Source organism: Neoarius graeffei, chromosome 25 (genome assembly GCF_027579695.1).
Source record: "Neoarius graeffei isolate fNeoGra1 chromosome 25, fNeoGra1.pri, whole genome shotgun sequence".
Classification (NCBI taxonomy): Eukaryota; Metazoa; Chordata; class Actinopteri; order Siluriformes; family Ariidae; genus Neoarius; species Neoarius graeffei.
In genome coordinates this window covers 13,817,723-13,831,974 of record NC_083593.1, presented here as the reverse complement: position 1 = coordinate 13,831,974, position 14,252 = coordinate 13,817,723, and the positions used below count along the sequence as shown (strand labels likewise).

Sequence of the window (14,252 nt, the reverse complement as noted above, 5' to 3'; positions counted from 1 at the left end):
CCGAAATCAGTTTTGTGTATTGTGAGGCCAGCGGAGCAAAAAAAAAAAAAAAAAAAAACAACTTTTAATATGCTGAGCAATGTTTGATACATTTTGGAAAGTTGTTTTGGTTGCTTTATAGGTTTCTTAGAATATTTAACTCGTCACGTCTGTGCTGCTCTCCTGGGTTGGTAGAAACAGTTCTGTTGCCCTGGCTTGGCGTATAAAATGTGTGCCCCCCCAAAGCAATTCAAGGCCCATCCGTGTCTGGCGCCGGGTCTGCAGTGAGCCCCTGAGGCTCTTGGCTTCTTCATCTCTTTTTCTCTTTTCCTTTCTTTGCTCCTGACTTGTGCATGTTGGCAAACGGGCTCGCACGCTTATTGTCGAAGCGTTATGATGGAATAGTGCCGTGTTATTTGGCGCCTTAATAAAAGACCAAACCATTTCTGCATTAGGGGTGGTAGGTGGGTTCTTGAATCTATTTTCGAAGACAATAAAGGCAAAAGAACCAGAAATCATTAATTGAATGCAAATATAGCACATTTTTCTCCCCCAAATCAACACATTTTGAAATGAAACAGAATGATTAATGGCATCTTCATGAGGGACCAGTTCTGGGCCCCCCCTCATGCCTGGGCCCGGGACAAAATACCCGGTTGTCCCCCCCTGTCGACGGCCCTGATCTCCACCCACTAGCTAACTATCTCCTATCACTTGACGGCTACCAACCAAGGGAGAGACAGAATGCTGTCCCTCCCACCCAGACAACATGGATGAATGGATGTAGCATTGGCAGGATTCAAACTCACAATCTCCTGATGATCGGGCAAACGTTTCTGTTGCAGATTATCCTGTAACTATTATTTATTACTCAGACGCTATGCAGAAACTAATGGAATTAACAGAATGTAGTTATGAGAAGAAGGAATCCAAGACTAGGGTATAAATGTTTAAAATGTCGAATATCGGCTGTTACCTCGTGTGTTATACAGGTATCGATTATTTTTACACACAATTCGACAGCATGGATACCTAGCTGGGAGATGCAAGGCAAGGTAGGGAGAGATGCTCCAGGCCAGGTTGACGTTGTCTTTCCACTGTTTCTCACTCAAACCGATGTACTTGGACCTCCAATTAGCAATGCTGGTCTCTACAGACTGTTCTGTAAAGATGGCCAGCTCCTGGGCAGACAGTGGGTTGTACCACGTGGTCAGACGCTCAATCTCACTTGCCTGGATGGGAAAAGATGGGCAGAATGGTTTATATACGTTTATATACGTTGCTGGCCCTGAGGCAGCTTCATTTGGGGAAAAAGTGAGATAACATAGCTAAAGCTAGAATTGTAACAGAATGCTAACAAGCCCTGCAGTTAACTTTCTCAGAATCACTGGATTAGAAAGAAGAAGAAGAAGAAACACTTTTATTGCCAGGTATGCAGACACACACGAGGAATTTGACTCCGGTTTCACTTAAAGGAACAGTCCACCATATTTCCATAATGAAATATGCTCTTATCTGAATTGAGACGAGCTGCTCCGTACCTATCCGAGCTTTGTGCGACCTCCCAGTCAGTCAGACGCGCTGTCACTCCTGTTAGCAATGTAGCTAGGCTCAGCATGGCCAACGGTATTTTTTGGGGCTGTAGTTAGATGCGACCAAACTCTTCCGCGTTTTTCCTGTTTACATAGGTTTATATGACCAGTGATATGAAACAAGTTCAGTTACACAAATTGAAACGTAGCGATTTTCTATGCTATGGAAAGTCCGCACTATAATGACAGGCGGACTAACACCTTCTGCGCGCTTCAGCAGCGCATTGATATCTGAGCTCCGCATCAATGCGCTGCCCAAGCGCGCAGAAGGTGCTAGTCCGCCTGTCATTATAGTGCGGACTTTCCATAGCATAGAAAATCGCTACGTTTCAATTTGTGTAACTGAACTTGTTTCATATCACTGGTCATATAAACCTATGTAAACAGGAAAAACGCGGAAGAGTTTGGTCGCATCTAACTACAGCCCCAAAAAATACCGTTGGCCATACTGAGCCTAGCTACATTGCTAACAGGAGTGACAGCGCGTCTGACTGCGTCTGACTGACTGGGAGGTCACGCAAAGCTCGGATAGGTACGGAGCAGCTCGTCTCAATTCAGATAAGAGCATATTTCATTATGGAAGTACGGGGGACTGTTCCTTTAACTCTCATAGTATAAAAACAGATAAAAAGCGTACACACAAAACAAACAAACAAACAAGCAAAAAAAAAAACTAAACAGCAACTTACCAGTAAAGCCAGTAATAGTGTTCTGCGCTTCATGTAGTATTTGTGCAGCTGAGTGCCTCGGTTACTCTTCTTTGATATTCCTAGGGTGAATAAAGTAGTAAAAGGAAAATTACTGGAACCCAGTGGCTTTGAACAACAATGAAAAAAGAGCAGCATTAAAGCTCAGGTTGTTTCAGCTAAAAAGCACAAATCACGAGTACAAAAGTACAGTAGTTTGCACCATATTAAACAGATACATCTCAAAAATTCTGGACTAGGGATGGCGAAAACTAAAAAAAAATCTTGGCCGACCACCGAGCCTCATTAGCCGGTTAAAGTCGGTTAACCTATGAGTTTAAAATTCTAGAATTGGAATTATTACAGGGATGCAAACGGCGCGCCTTTTGGCGGATGCCGCCCTCTCCACGGCTGAATCGCGCAGATCCGACCTTCCTTTCCCAAGGGGGGGGGCGTTGGAGCGTCCGACCACAACTTCATCAAAGCAAATTCTGCATATAAGCAAGTGCCGCCACAGTCCACGAAACACAGGAAATACAAGCACGAGAAAACAGCAAATCAGAAAGCCGCGCACGCCCGCGCCGAAGCTGCGCAAAATTTAATGTGCGCAGCTTCCGCGCAAACGCGCGCAGCCCCCCGATCCACTGCCCTCCTCCCACACCCCCCACGCCTCATGGACTGCAACAGCAACCGCCTATTTAGTAATTTTAATACAGAATCCACCTAGAAATTACAATCAGACACTCCAACGCCCCCCCCCAAAAAAAACGGATCTGCACGATTCAAAAAAAAAAAAGTCGGCATCTGCGCCTTTAGTTTGTGTGGAGAGATATGATCTGCAATAACATGCATTGTTGGCTACAGACCGAAACATACTTTCAGAATGCACTGGCCAAGGCAGGACTAAACTCCATGTGCCTTCTAATAATAATTTAAAAAAAAAACAGAATAGTAATTTGTAAGCTAAAAAGCCTGTGTCTACACTTTTCTTTCGCCAAGTGGCAGCTGGGTGGGACATGACTGAATGGGTGTTTCTGATTTGTCAGCTGTCTTTAACTGGGGCGGGAGGGCGGAACATGACTGAATGGGTGTTTCTGATTTGTCAGCTGTCGTCCTTACACCGCATGGCACGCCCCAAGCGTTTACAAACACGGAATTCCAGGTTCTCTGCTCCAAAATCGGCAGCTTCAAAACGATTGATTTTTTTTTTAACCGACAACCAAAAAAAAATTAACCGGTTGACGTTGATTCGGTCAACCACCAGTCAAACGGTCATCGGTTAACATCCCTATTCTGGACATCCTGATCCTGATCAATCCTGCTCTTCGCCTGTAATTTTTATTTTCGCTTGGACCCACAAATAATATTTTCGAAGAAACTTAAATGGTTCCCTTTCCAAAAATATGAATAAATTAGTGATTTAAACCAGTTACTGAAAATGAATGAATGAATCAATATAGTAAATGCGTCATTGCACCTAATCAGCTCCCGAATTGGCCTCTCTTTGTCCCGTGAGCTTCTATGCCCAGCTAGAAAGTTGCACAGCAGTCATACCTGATTTCTTGGAAGTGGTGGACATTCCACTGGACAGTGGATAAGTGTTGATCCAGCCCTGGGCACTCTGTTGGCGTGTGCCTACTGACATGTCCATGGTGTTCCTGGGATCAGCAGCCGTCATCACGGACAGGCTGTTCAGAGACGGGTCCTGATTGTCTGCCAAAGTCGAGCAAAAAATACTCTTCAATAAGCATAGATGCACCGTTTATTCCTATTTCATAATCAATCTTAACATCTTCCAAGCGATCCCCTGTTGGAATTCCAGCACATTCAGTCTACCTTTTACTTTTTGCATGGATAATTATTAATACCTGCACTACAACGTACTACAAATTTCAAAAACAAGCCTTTTCTGCTTTCTTATTGTGCTTCTTTTGTGGCAGTGGCACAACACACGGATGGAGGGGACTTTAAGGGGCGGATGGAGTCTAAGTTAGTCCTCTAATACTGAAAATGACCATGCATTCTACATGAGCGTGCTAAGGTGTGGATGAGAGAATGCTTTCTTCAATGGTTAGCAAAGGTGGCATTGGTGGGGGTGATGGGGGGGAGGGGGGGAGGGCGGAGCCATTTCTCAATTCGCAACAAATTGATAAATCGGCGGCCGCGGTGACAAAGTCGTGCATTTTTAAGTGCAGGATTCAAATTTGCGTGGTGGCAAATTGGAACTGCGATGGCATGCTCCTGAGGCAGTGCAAGTCAGCACAGGTGGAGCAAGGCAGGCTTACTTAAGATCGATATCGGAGAAGTGCTGGAAACGATTAGCGATCCGAAAATCCCGGCGGATAAGGAGCTTTGAGGGGGATTGGCGCCAGGCTCACCAGGTGGCACGAGCTGACTAGCAGCTAGGTACTTCTTGTCCGACAGGATGCTGGCATAGAACTTGATCATGACACTGATGTCCTCCCGCAGACGCTTGTCCCCCTGAGTGGGGAATTTGGATGCCACACTGAAAATGGAGAAGCATCAGTGATTATAAACTGCTCCTCATTAAAGTATCCACAGATCCAGTTAGTATGCTTTAGGAACCAGATGATCAAATCCATAGTTTAAAAACAGTATGTGTTTTTGTGATTAAATCCTAAATTTTTGGGGGGAGGAAAAAAAAAAGTACCTGAAGTAATCAAATGCAGTGGAGTAGATCTTCTCTCTAAGCACATTGCGGATAGTCGCGTTGCTAACTACATCGGAATGAAGCAGCGAAAGACCAAGCGTCAGCAACCTGCATGCAAAAAAAAAAAAAAAAAAAAAAAGGTGACTGCCAAACAAAGTTACACTGATTCATTTGTGGAATATGACACAGGCAATGTCACTATATCAGAGGAAACTGATTCAGAAAGCAGTCTGTAAACCTGAAGCGAGGTCCGATAGCTGCCACGTGTCGGTTCAGGCTGCTTTTCGGGCCTCCCACGGTGAGAGCGAGCGACCTCTGGAGCAAGCTGCCAAAAATCTCCACCTGATCTGCACTGCAATACTTTGCGATTTCAAAGCGCTGGACAAGGAACTGGAGGACCAAAAATAATTTCGACCGTAAACATCATTACTGTGAATGCAATATGTAACACTTCTACATATTTTTCTTCACTGCTACATCACAATAACAATCAGACTTAAATAATAAATGCCAAGTCGCTGTAAATAAACGGTTACTACAGCAAGAATAAGGTATTAGGACTATGGAATCAATTTTGTGCCAAAATGTTCATACAATACTTTTGAAATATCAAACAAAAACGACAAATCAAAATACAAAAAAAAAGAACAAAAAGTAAATTTTTTTAGACTGGCAAACAAATTATTCATGTAATCGTGCAAAATATCAGTCTATTACTCTTCGGAAACCTTTTATTTTTGTTCCGCGTCTTTCTCAGTTTTGTTTGACGTAATTTATTTTGGTTGCGATTCCAGCTTTCTCGTTTGCGCTCCCGGACTTTTTGCTTGCAGTTTTGGCACAAACTTCCCGTGTGGGCGGGCTGTCCAGGAATGCATTCCCATTGGCTAACTTGTGTTTGACTGACAGCTATGCTCAGCCATTCCCTACTCGGATTCTGGCGGACTGTTTGACGAGTGACCGATCCATTGACGGTAAACAAGGATCGAGTGGAATTCAGTGGCGACTATGATATTGAATTAATTCAACAAAGTGTAAATTCAATATCATAGTCGCCACTGAAGTCCACTCGATCCTTGTTTACCGTCAATGGATCGGTCACTCATCAAACAGTCCGCCAGAATCCGAGTAGGGAATGGCTGAGCGTAGCTGTCAGTCAAACACAAGTTAGCCAATGGGAATGCATTCCTGGACAGCCCACCCACACGTGAAGTTTGTGCCAAAACTGCAAGCAAAAAGTCCGGGAGCGCAAACGAGAAAGCTGGAATCGCAACCAAAATAAATTACGTCAAACAAAACTGAGAAAGACGCGGAACAAAAATAAAAGGTTTCTGAAGAGTAATAGACTGATATTTTGCACGATTACACGAATAATTTATTTGCCAATCTAAAAAAAAATTACTTTTAGTTCTTTTTTTGTATTTTGATTTGTCGTTTTCGTTTGATATTTCAAAAGTATTGTATGAACATTTTGGCACAAAATTGCTTCCATATTAGGACAACTGTTGCCTTGCAGCATACAAAACGTCCGAGCCATGCTGTTACAGAAAACTAATCAAGACCTTTGATTTGACCAATCAGATTTGAGAATTCAGAAGTGTTGTGATGTAAGCATGATTATCTCAATAGTTCAGAGTGTTCACCAACCTCGATCCAGATGTAATGTGGGATGACGTCGGGAGCACAGGGCTTGGGCTGGCTCTCCTCAGACGCTGCCAGTGGATCAGCTTCCACTTCGGCCTCGGAGAACAGTCCCATCTTTTGCTCCACCGTCATCTGCCAGGCACCTGCCATCTCACGCATAAACTGCAAACAAAGGAGTACGGATTGTGATTGGAATCGATCAGTTTTTCAGAACGTGTGCGCTTTTTAACTCGTTTACTACTAAATTTTTAGATGAATTATTCTTATTAAAATGGCATTACCGGGACCTCCACGCCAGTCCTAGCTGCTAGAAGCCATTCCCAGCAGGCTATGGCCGTCTCCATTCCATTCTCAGTAAACATCTTCAGTGGGGACCAGCACAGGTGATGCAGGAGCTGTGGGTCGCAGTCTACAGTACATAAACATTCATTAATTCTCTAACAATGCAGTTCATTCTACCCAATTCCAAACTGATACCCAGTCAAACAATTACTCCTTCCATACTGGGTTTAGTAAACATTCATATTTAATGACAAGAAATTAAAGGTAGACTGCCTTTCAGATTTTAAGTGTCGGTCATAAAAAGAATTTTCCCTGACACCCAGTTATTTTTGTTTAGTGGAATGAAAGCTACTGAATTCGAATCACAGACTTCAAATATTATTAGTTTTTTTTAAAAAATAGAACAATTAATGAATTCAGGGCCACATGGCCCTATTATTTTTTCCTGCTTCACCATGCCCCAATTCTAGATACTAAGTCATACACGACATGATGGACTCTCCCCGGTCGCGCAAGGCATTGTCGGATACAAATTTGAAACAGGAGAGAAAAATGGAGGACGCGAATGAAACGTGAAAGACCGACTACAGTAACGGAAAGCCAGAAGAAAAGACGTTATGTTATATACGAAGGAAAGGAAGCGCAGGACCAAACTAATAAATATCGGCGGTCAGCGAGCACCTCGGTGTGATCGACTGTTTGTTTAGCGACAGAATGATGGAACTGTCAATGCACGGTCAAGGTAAACCTGTAGATGGCAGTAATGCAACACTGTGGATGCCAGCTGCCGGAAAACCCAAAAGAAGAAGAAAGTAAACCTGTGCATGCGCACACCGGACTTCCTCTGTCTGCTTGACTGCACGAAGCAAGCGATTTCATGCACATTATTATTTGCTAAGAAATCCGCTCAAATTAAATAACTTCCCAGCCACGGAATGGCCTGGCTTTTTTTTTTGTGGAGATATTAGAGAAAAAAAACATATAAATCACAAAGACCAAATTTCAGAACGAACCAAATTTCACTGATTTTATGAAATTGAAAGGCTGTCTAGCTTTAAAGCTTGTCAGAAATCAGGTTAAAGTATATTTCTAGGCAGCAAGAAGTGCTACAAGTGAGTTGTTATGCCTTTGGAGGTGATCAGGAGCGCTGCCATTTTGAACATAGCCTCAGTAAATTCTTCTGGCTGCTGCCTTTCCAGAGCCTCATTCAGTTGCTGGATCATCATCTTATTCAGGTCTGAGCTGCTGCGTGTTGCCTCTAAAAAGTGGATCATCCCTGCCACCTACATCAAACACACACAGAGTTTGCTCCTATTATCCTACGAGCCCAGAGTCATGAAAGACGGCAATGTAAATATCAAAAGAAACGAATGGGATAGAACACATACCTCTCCTGCATAGCGATTCCTCAGGTTCAGCGAGGCCATGAAGTTGGAGTAGTCTTTCTTAACACATGCTGGCCTCTCTGTGAGCTGATTGGTCTGGAGGCAGAACACATTCAGCCACATGACTAATCAAACAGAGCTAAACATAATTCAATGCAATTACGAATATCATGTTTGGTTTCCCCTAGATTAAAGAGCTTAGCTCGGTTCTCAAATCTGATTGGTCAGGTGGTGTTGATTTGAGCCCTTTCCTCTGTGCAGAGCAGCTTCAACTCAGATATTGGTGGATTTCCTCACATGAACTGCTTGTACAAGATTTCTATTGGATTAAGGTCAAGACTTTGACTTGGCTAGTCCAAGACATTAACTTTACTCTTCTTTAACCATTCTTTGGTAGAACGACGCGTGTGCTTAGGGTCATCGTCTTGCTGTATGCAGTGCTGTAGTCGAGTCACTAAACCTCGAGTCCGAGTCCCCAGTGTTCAAGTCCAAGTCTCATCTCGTCTCATTATCTCTAGCCACTTTATCCTGTTCTACAGGGTCGCAGGCAAGCTGGAGCCTATCCCAGCTGACTACGGGCGAAAGGCGGGGTACACCCTGGACAAGTCGCCAGGTCATCACAGGGCTGACACATAGACACACACAACCATTCACACCTACGGTCAATTTAGAGTCACCAGTTAACCTAACCTGCATGTCTTTGGACTGTGGGGGAAACCGGAGCACCCGGAGGAAACCCACGTGGACACGGGGAGAACATGCAAACTCCACACAGAAAGGCCTTCGCCGGCCACGGGGCTCGAACCCGGACCTTCTTGCTGTGAGGCGACAGCGCTAACTACTACACCACCATGCCGCCCAAGTCATAAAAGAAAAATTCGAGTCGAGTCCGAGAACAAGACTCCAATTGCACCATTTGACGGTGACTGTTGCTGCCTTTACGTGAAAGTGTCTCTGCTACCGTGTTGGGCTAACGTTACTGCACGACTGCCCCATTTTACTTAAAAGGCTACAGATAAAAAGCTTGTTCATCACTCAGCAAGTCCCGCCCACTATCAACAGGGCAAATAACATGAGAGGGGGTTAATACTAGCTAGTTCATCACTCAGGAAGCCCCGCTATCAACAGAGCAATGAACATAGCGTGTCACTTCCTTCTCTGGGTGGAGTCTAACCAAATGACGAAGTTCGAGGTTGTCCCCGTCGTCTCCTCGATAGTTCTTCTACATATGGAACACATAGCAGTGCATTTTTTCCCCACTGCACGAGAAGTCTGTATAAGCAAAGCGGACAATCCTAGGGGCTTCTCTCCAGGCTTTTTAGCGCCATTAACATTAGTTTGGTCCTGAACATGACGCATGAACAGGTCAATGTGCATTCTCTTGCACGAAATTAGTATAAAAATTAATGTAGGTATAAATATCTTATGCCAAATTATTATGGCATGTTATAAAAAAAATAAAGGAAAAAAATCCAAGTCTTCGTCTCCAGTTTACACACAAGTCCATGAAATTGGGGTACGAGTCAGACTCAAGTACTACAAGCCTGGCTGTATGATCTACTTTCTCTTGCGATTCAGTTCATGGACAGATGTCCTGAGATTTTCCTTTAGAAAAATCGCTGAAGTAATTCAGAATTCATTGGTCCATCAATGATGGCAAGCCGTCCTGGCCCAGACACAATAAAACAAGTGCAAACCATGATACTACAACCACCATGATACTACAACCACCATGTTTCACAGATGGGATAAGGTTCTTACGCTGGAATGAAGTGTTCTCCTTTAAGCCAAAAAAAGTTCTAGTTTGGTCTCATCGGTCAAATTTTTTCAATAGCTTTCTGGCTTGTCCACGTGATCAAACTGTATTCAGGCAGCAATGTTCTTTTTGGAGAGCAGTACCTTTCCCCTTGCAACCCTGCCATGCACACCACTGCTGTTCGGTGTTCTCATGAACATTAATATTCACCCAAGTGAAAGAGGCCTTTAGTTATTTATAAGTTGCCCTGGGGTCCTGTGTGAGCTTGCAGACTATTACACGCCTTGCTCTTAGAGTGATCTTCACTGGTCCTCCATCTGTCTGACTGTAGATCGGTGGAGTCCAAACTCTTTAGAGATTGTTTTGTAACCTTTTCCAGTTTGATGAGCATCAACAACTCTTTTCGATGTGACATGAAGATGAGACTTTGATACTGTAGATTCTTGTTTTCAATAAAGTATAGCAAAACACCGACATTAACTGAAAAACCCTGACTCTAATTTCACCTTTAAATTAGCTACTAATCCTCAAGTGTCACATCCTTTGTTTCATGTTTACCTGCTATACCTCAAGTGCCCTTGACTGTTTGGTTATTTGAACCAATTTATGTGTGTGTGTATGTATGAGTGTTTAGTCTACGTCTAGTTTATATCTAGAGTGTTTATACTGTTTATATTGTCTGTTTGAGTGTTTAGTCTGTGTGTAGTTCTTATCTAGTGTTTACACTGTTTATATTGTCTGAGTGTTTAGTCTGTCTTGTTCTTATCTAGTGTTTATACTGTTTATTTATACTGTTTATATTGTTTGAGGGCGGCACGGTGGTGTAGTGGTTAGCGCTGTCGCCTCACAGCAAGAAGGTCCTGGGTTCGAGCCCTGGGGCCGGCGAGGGCCTTTCTGTGCGGAGTTTGCATGTTCTCCCCATGTCTGCGTGGGTTTCCTCCGGGTGCTCCGGTTTCCCCCACAGTCCAAAGACATGCAGGTTAGGTTAACTGGTGACTCTAAATTGAGCGTAGGTGTGAATGTGAGTGTGAATGGTTGTCTGCGTCTATGTGTCAGCCCTGTGATGACCTGGCGACTTGTCCAGGGTGTACCCCGCCTTTCGCCCGTAGTCAGCTGGGATAGGCTCCAGCTTGCCTGCGACCCTGTAGAAGGATAAAGCGGCTAGAGATAATGAGATGAGATATTGTTTGAGTGTTTAGTCTATGTCTAGTTCCTATCTAGAGTGTTTATACTGGGTTTTTTTGTTTTTTTTTCCAATTATTCTATTTTTATTTATTGCATTGCCTGTTTGCACCGTGGGTCAGAGAGGACTGATATTTCATCTGTGCTGTATGTCGAGCATGTATAGCATATTTGACAATAAAGTTGACTTGACCACTCACAGATATGTAATATTGGCTCATTTTACTCAACAGATAAATGATCAAGTACAATACTTTGTCTCATTTGTTTAACTGGGTTCTCTTGATCTACTTTTAATACTTGTGTGAAAATCTGATGCTGTTTTAGTTCATATTTATGCACTAAATATGAACTACTTCAGGCTTATAGTGAGCCTGCAACAAGTTCGGGCTCACTATAAGCCTGAAGAAGACCAACATCATGGGCCAGGATGTCAGCAAAGCTCCCCACATCACCATCAGCAACCACACCCTCGAAGTGGTGGATAGGTTCACCTATCTGGGCTCCACCATCTCCAGCAACCTCTCTCTCGACACCGAGCTGAGCGTGCGGACTGGCAAAGTAGTAACAGCAATGGCCCATCTTGCGAAGAGAGTCTGGGACAACACCATGCTCACGACCAACACCAAAATGAGAGTGTATCAGCACTCTCCTTTATGGAAGCGAAGCATGGACCCTTTACTCCCGCCAAGAACGCAGACTGAACACCTTCCACATGCGCTGTCTGAGAAGACTTCTGGGCATCACCTGGCAGGACCGTGTCACCAACACTAATGTCCTGGCCAAGGCAGGGATGCCCAGCATGTTTGCCATGCTGACTCAGAGACGCATGAGCTGGCTAGGCCACGTCAGCCGCATGGACGACGGCCGTATCCCAAAAAACGTGCTGTATGGTGAGCTGGCCACAGGCTCCAGACCCACAGGACGACCCGCACTACGCTACAAGGATGTGTGCAAGCGCGACCTGAGGGCAGGCGGCTTCAACACCGCAGACCTGGAGACGGTGGCCTCAGACCGCGCTGGTTGGCGGTCCACCATCAAGGCCGTTGTTGGGGAAGCTGAGGAAAGGAGAGACCCCCAGTAGGAGGAGAGGAGGCTCCGACGACAGTGGAGACTGCAGCCGGCACCAACAGACACCCGACCAAGCAACTTCACCTGCAGCAACTGTAGCAGACCGTGCGGCTCACGCATCGGCCTATGGACCCTTTTCACGTGACGTCACGACAAACGCGGCCGCCATTTTGGACATGTACTACCAGCAGTTTACCACAGCCAACATTGAGGAACGGCAGCAAAGAAAGTGTTTATTTTCAGCAAGACTTCCATCATGCCACTATATTGTTGTGCACCTGGATGTAGTAACCATCAACAAACAAGGCAAGGGTTATCATTTTATCGGATCCCGGTAGATGCTGACCGACGGAGAAGATGGATAGCGGCATACCAGCGCTTGTGTAGTGACCACTTTGTTGGAGGTAAGATGAATAAAATTAGCCAGAAAAGGCATTACATTGCTGTTAACATTCCATTCTAGTTTACTGTAATTATGATCTGGCAGCTATTTACACCGGATCCAGTGTAAATAGCTGCCGGAGCCAACATCCGAGGTTCCGGAGCGCGCTAGCTCGCGGCCGGCCGGAGCGCGCTCCGGCAAGCTCGGACGTTGGCTCCGACAGCTATTTACACTGGATCCGGTGTAAATAGCTGCCAGATCATAATTACAGTAAACTAGTAAATACAGTTTTCTGCATCTCGCTCCTTTTTCTTTTATGTTTGTCGCCTTCCTCGCATTCAAACCGATTCGAGCCGAAGTCCACTACATGTCCAAAATGGCGGTCGCGTTTACGAAGGTCACGTGACTGAAAAGGGTCTATATAGTCATACTAGGCGCTGCAACTCGACAACTGTTGGATGACCCCTGGCGCAGATCACCATGATCTTTCGAGACTGAAGGAGCCAATAACATGCAGAAATATAGAAAATTCTAAAGGGTTCACAAAATTCCAAGTATGTGTATATTTAGCATTTTAAATACATACTCCGTTAAAGCAGCTTATTTTGAGAAAAGCCTTCTACGACAACAATGTAGAATAGGTTCACCAGAACTCCTGACCCATATAATGTAATTTGATAACATTTTCCTTTTTTGTATGATTGCATTTACGGTATTAAACACATAACCATTTGTACTGTTGCAGCAAAGCTAAGTATGACTAGAATCTCGTGCGTGTGGTGCCGAGTACTCACCCCCAAAGCTGTGCTCTGCCGGTTATAGCCTGCGAAATGCAGGATGCTCTCTGTAGCCATAGCAAGGCCTGTGTGCTGAGACAGACCTGAAACCCAGTTCTGGTGCTTGTTCAGGTACTCCTACGGTAAAAGACACAAACAAAAAATTGTTGATTGCCTTCTGCTTGTAACTCACCTTCTACTGCTCTGGATGGTCCCATGTAGATACCCTGAAAGATTTGCATTTTCAAAAAAAAAAAAAAGAAGTTTACGCTCAACCGTCACTCTTGCTTCAGTGAATAATCGTTCGGAGATCATTGTGAGATCGAATCTCAAAAATGCCACAACCAACTGTATTTTGGAGTCCAAGACAGCAAACCAGGCCATGCTGTCAGGGTCGGCGGGATGGCATTCTCCAGAGGTGGACAGTAACGAAGTACATTTACTTGAGTACTGTACTTAAGTACACTTTGAGTATCTGTACTTCACTTGAGTATTTTTTTTTTTTTTTGGAAACTTATGACTTTAACTTCACTACATTTGAAAGACAAGTATTGTACTTTTCACTCCACTACATTTCTGTAAAGGTCCTCGTTACTATAAAGCAGCTTTGAAAGTGGATGTTTTTTCTTTTCTTTTCTAAAACTTGATTGTTTTTTTTTCCGCAGGTGACACTGAGACAGCCTATCAGTAATCACGTCCATACGGTAGACTGTACAAGTTCAATGATTTCTCAGCAGCGTTATTTAACACGATCAGTTGATGGCAGAACGGAAGAAGGCGGTTCTTCTGGAGAATGCACGCACCCATGGCTATACCAAGAACCCATGTTTCAGTTTTCTGAAAGGATTA

General features: G+C 44.2%; 1 protein-coding gene across 7 annotated transcripts in view; it reads right to left on the bottom strand.

Moving 5' to 3' along the window:
- pi4kaa (phosphatidylinositol 4-kinase, catalytic, alpha a) overlaps positions 1–14,252 on the bottom strand; it is a 97,769-nt gene that overhangs the window by 31,549 nt on the left and 51,968 nt on the right. For 4 of the 7 annotated variants that reach the window (XM_060908776.1, XM_060908777.1, XM_060908778.1 and 1 more), the window contains 11 exons: positions 13,422–13,541; positions 8,240–8,332; positions 7,978–8,134; positions 6,851–6,978; positions 6,573–6,731; positions 5,167–5,318; positions 4,929–5,036; positions 4,636–4,763; positions 3,812–3,970; positions 2,261–2,340; positions 1,012–1,211 (listed from right to left, as the gene is read on the bottom strand). In XM_060908776.1, coding sequence (XP_060764759.1) covers positions 1,012–1,211; positions 2,261–2,340; positions 3,812–3,970; positions 4,636–4,763; positions 4,929–5,036; positions 5,167–5,318; positions 6,573–6,731; positions 6,851–6,978; positions 7,978–8,134; positions 8,240–8,332; positions 13,422–13,541 — 1,484 coding nt within the window. Of the gene's footprint in view, positions 1–1,011; positions 1,212–2,260; positions 2,341–3,811; positions 3,971–4,542; positions 4,764–4,928; positions 5,037–5,166; positions 5,319–6,572; positions 6,732–6,850; positions 6,979–7,977; positions 8,135–8,239; positions 8,333–13,421; positions 13,542–14,252 lie in introns of all 7 variants that reach the window. The other 3 variants (XM_060908774.1, XM_060908773.1, XM_060908775.1) reach the window with 1 other exon arrangement.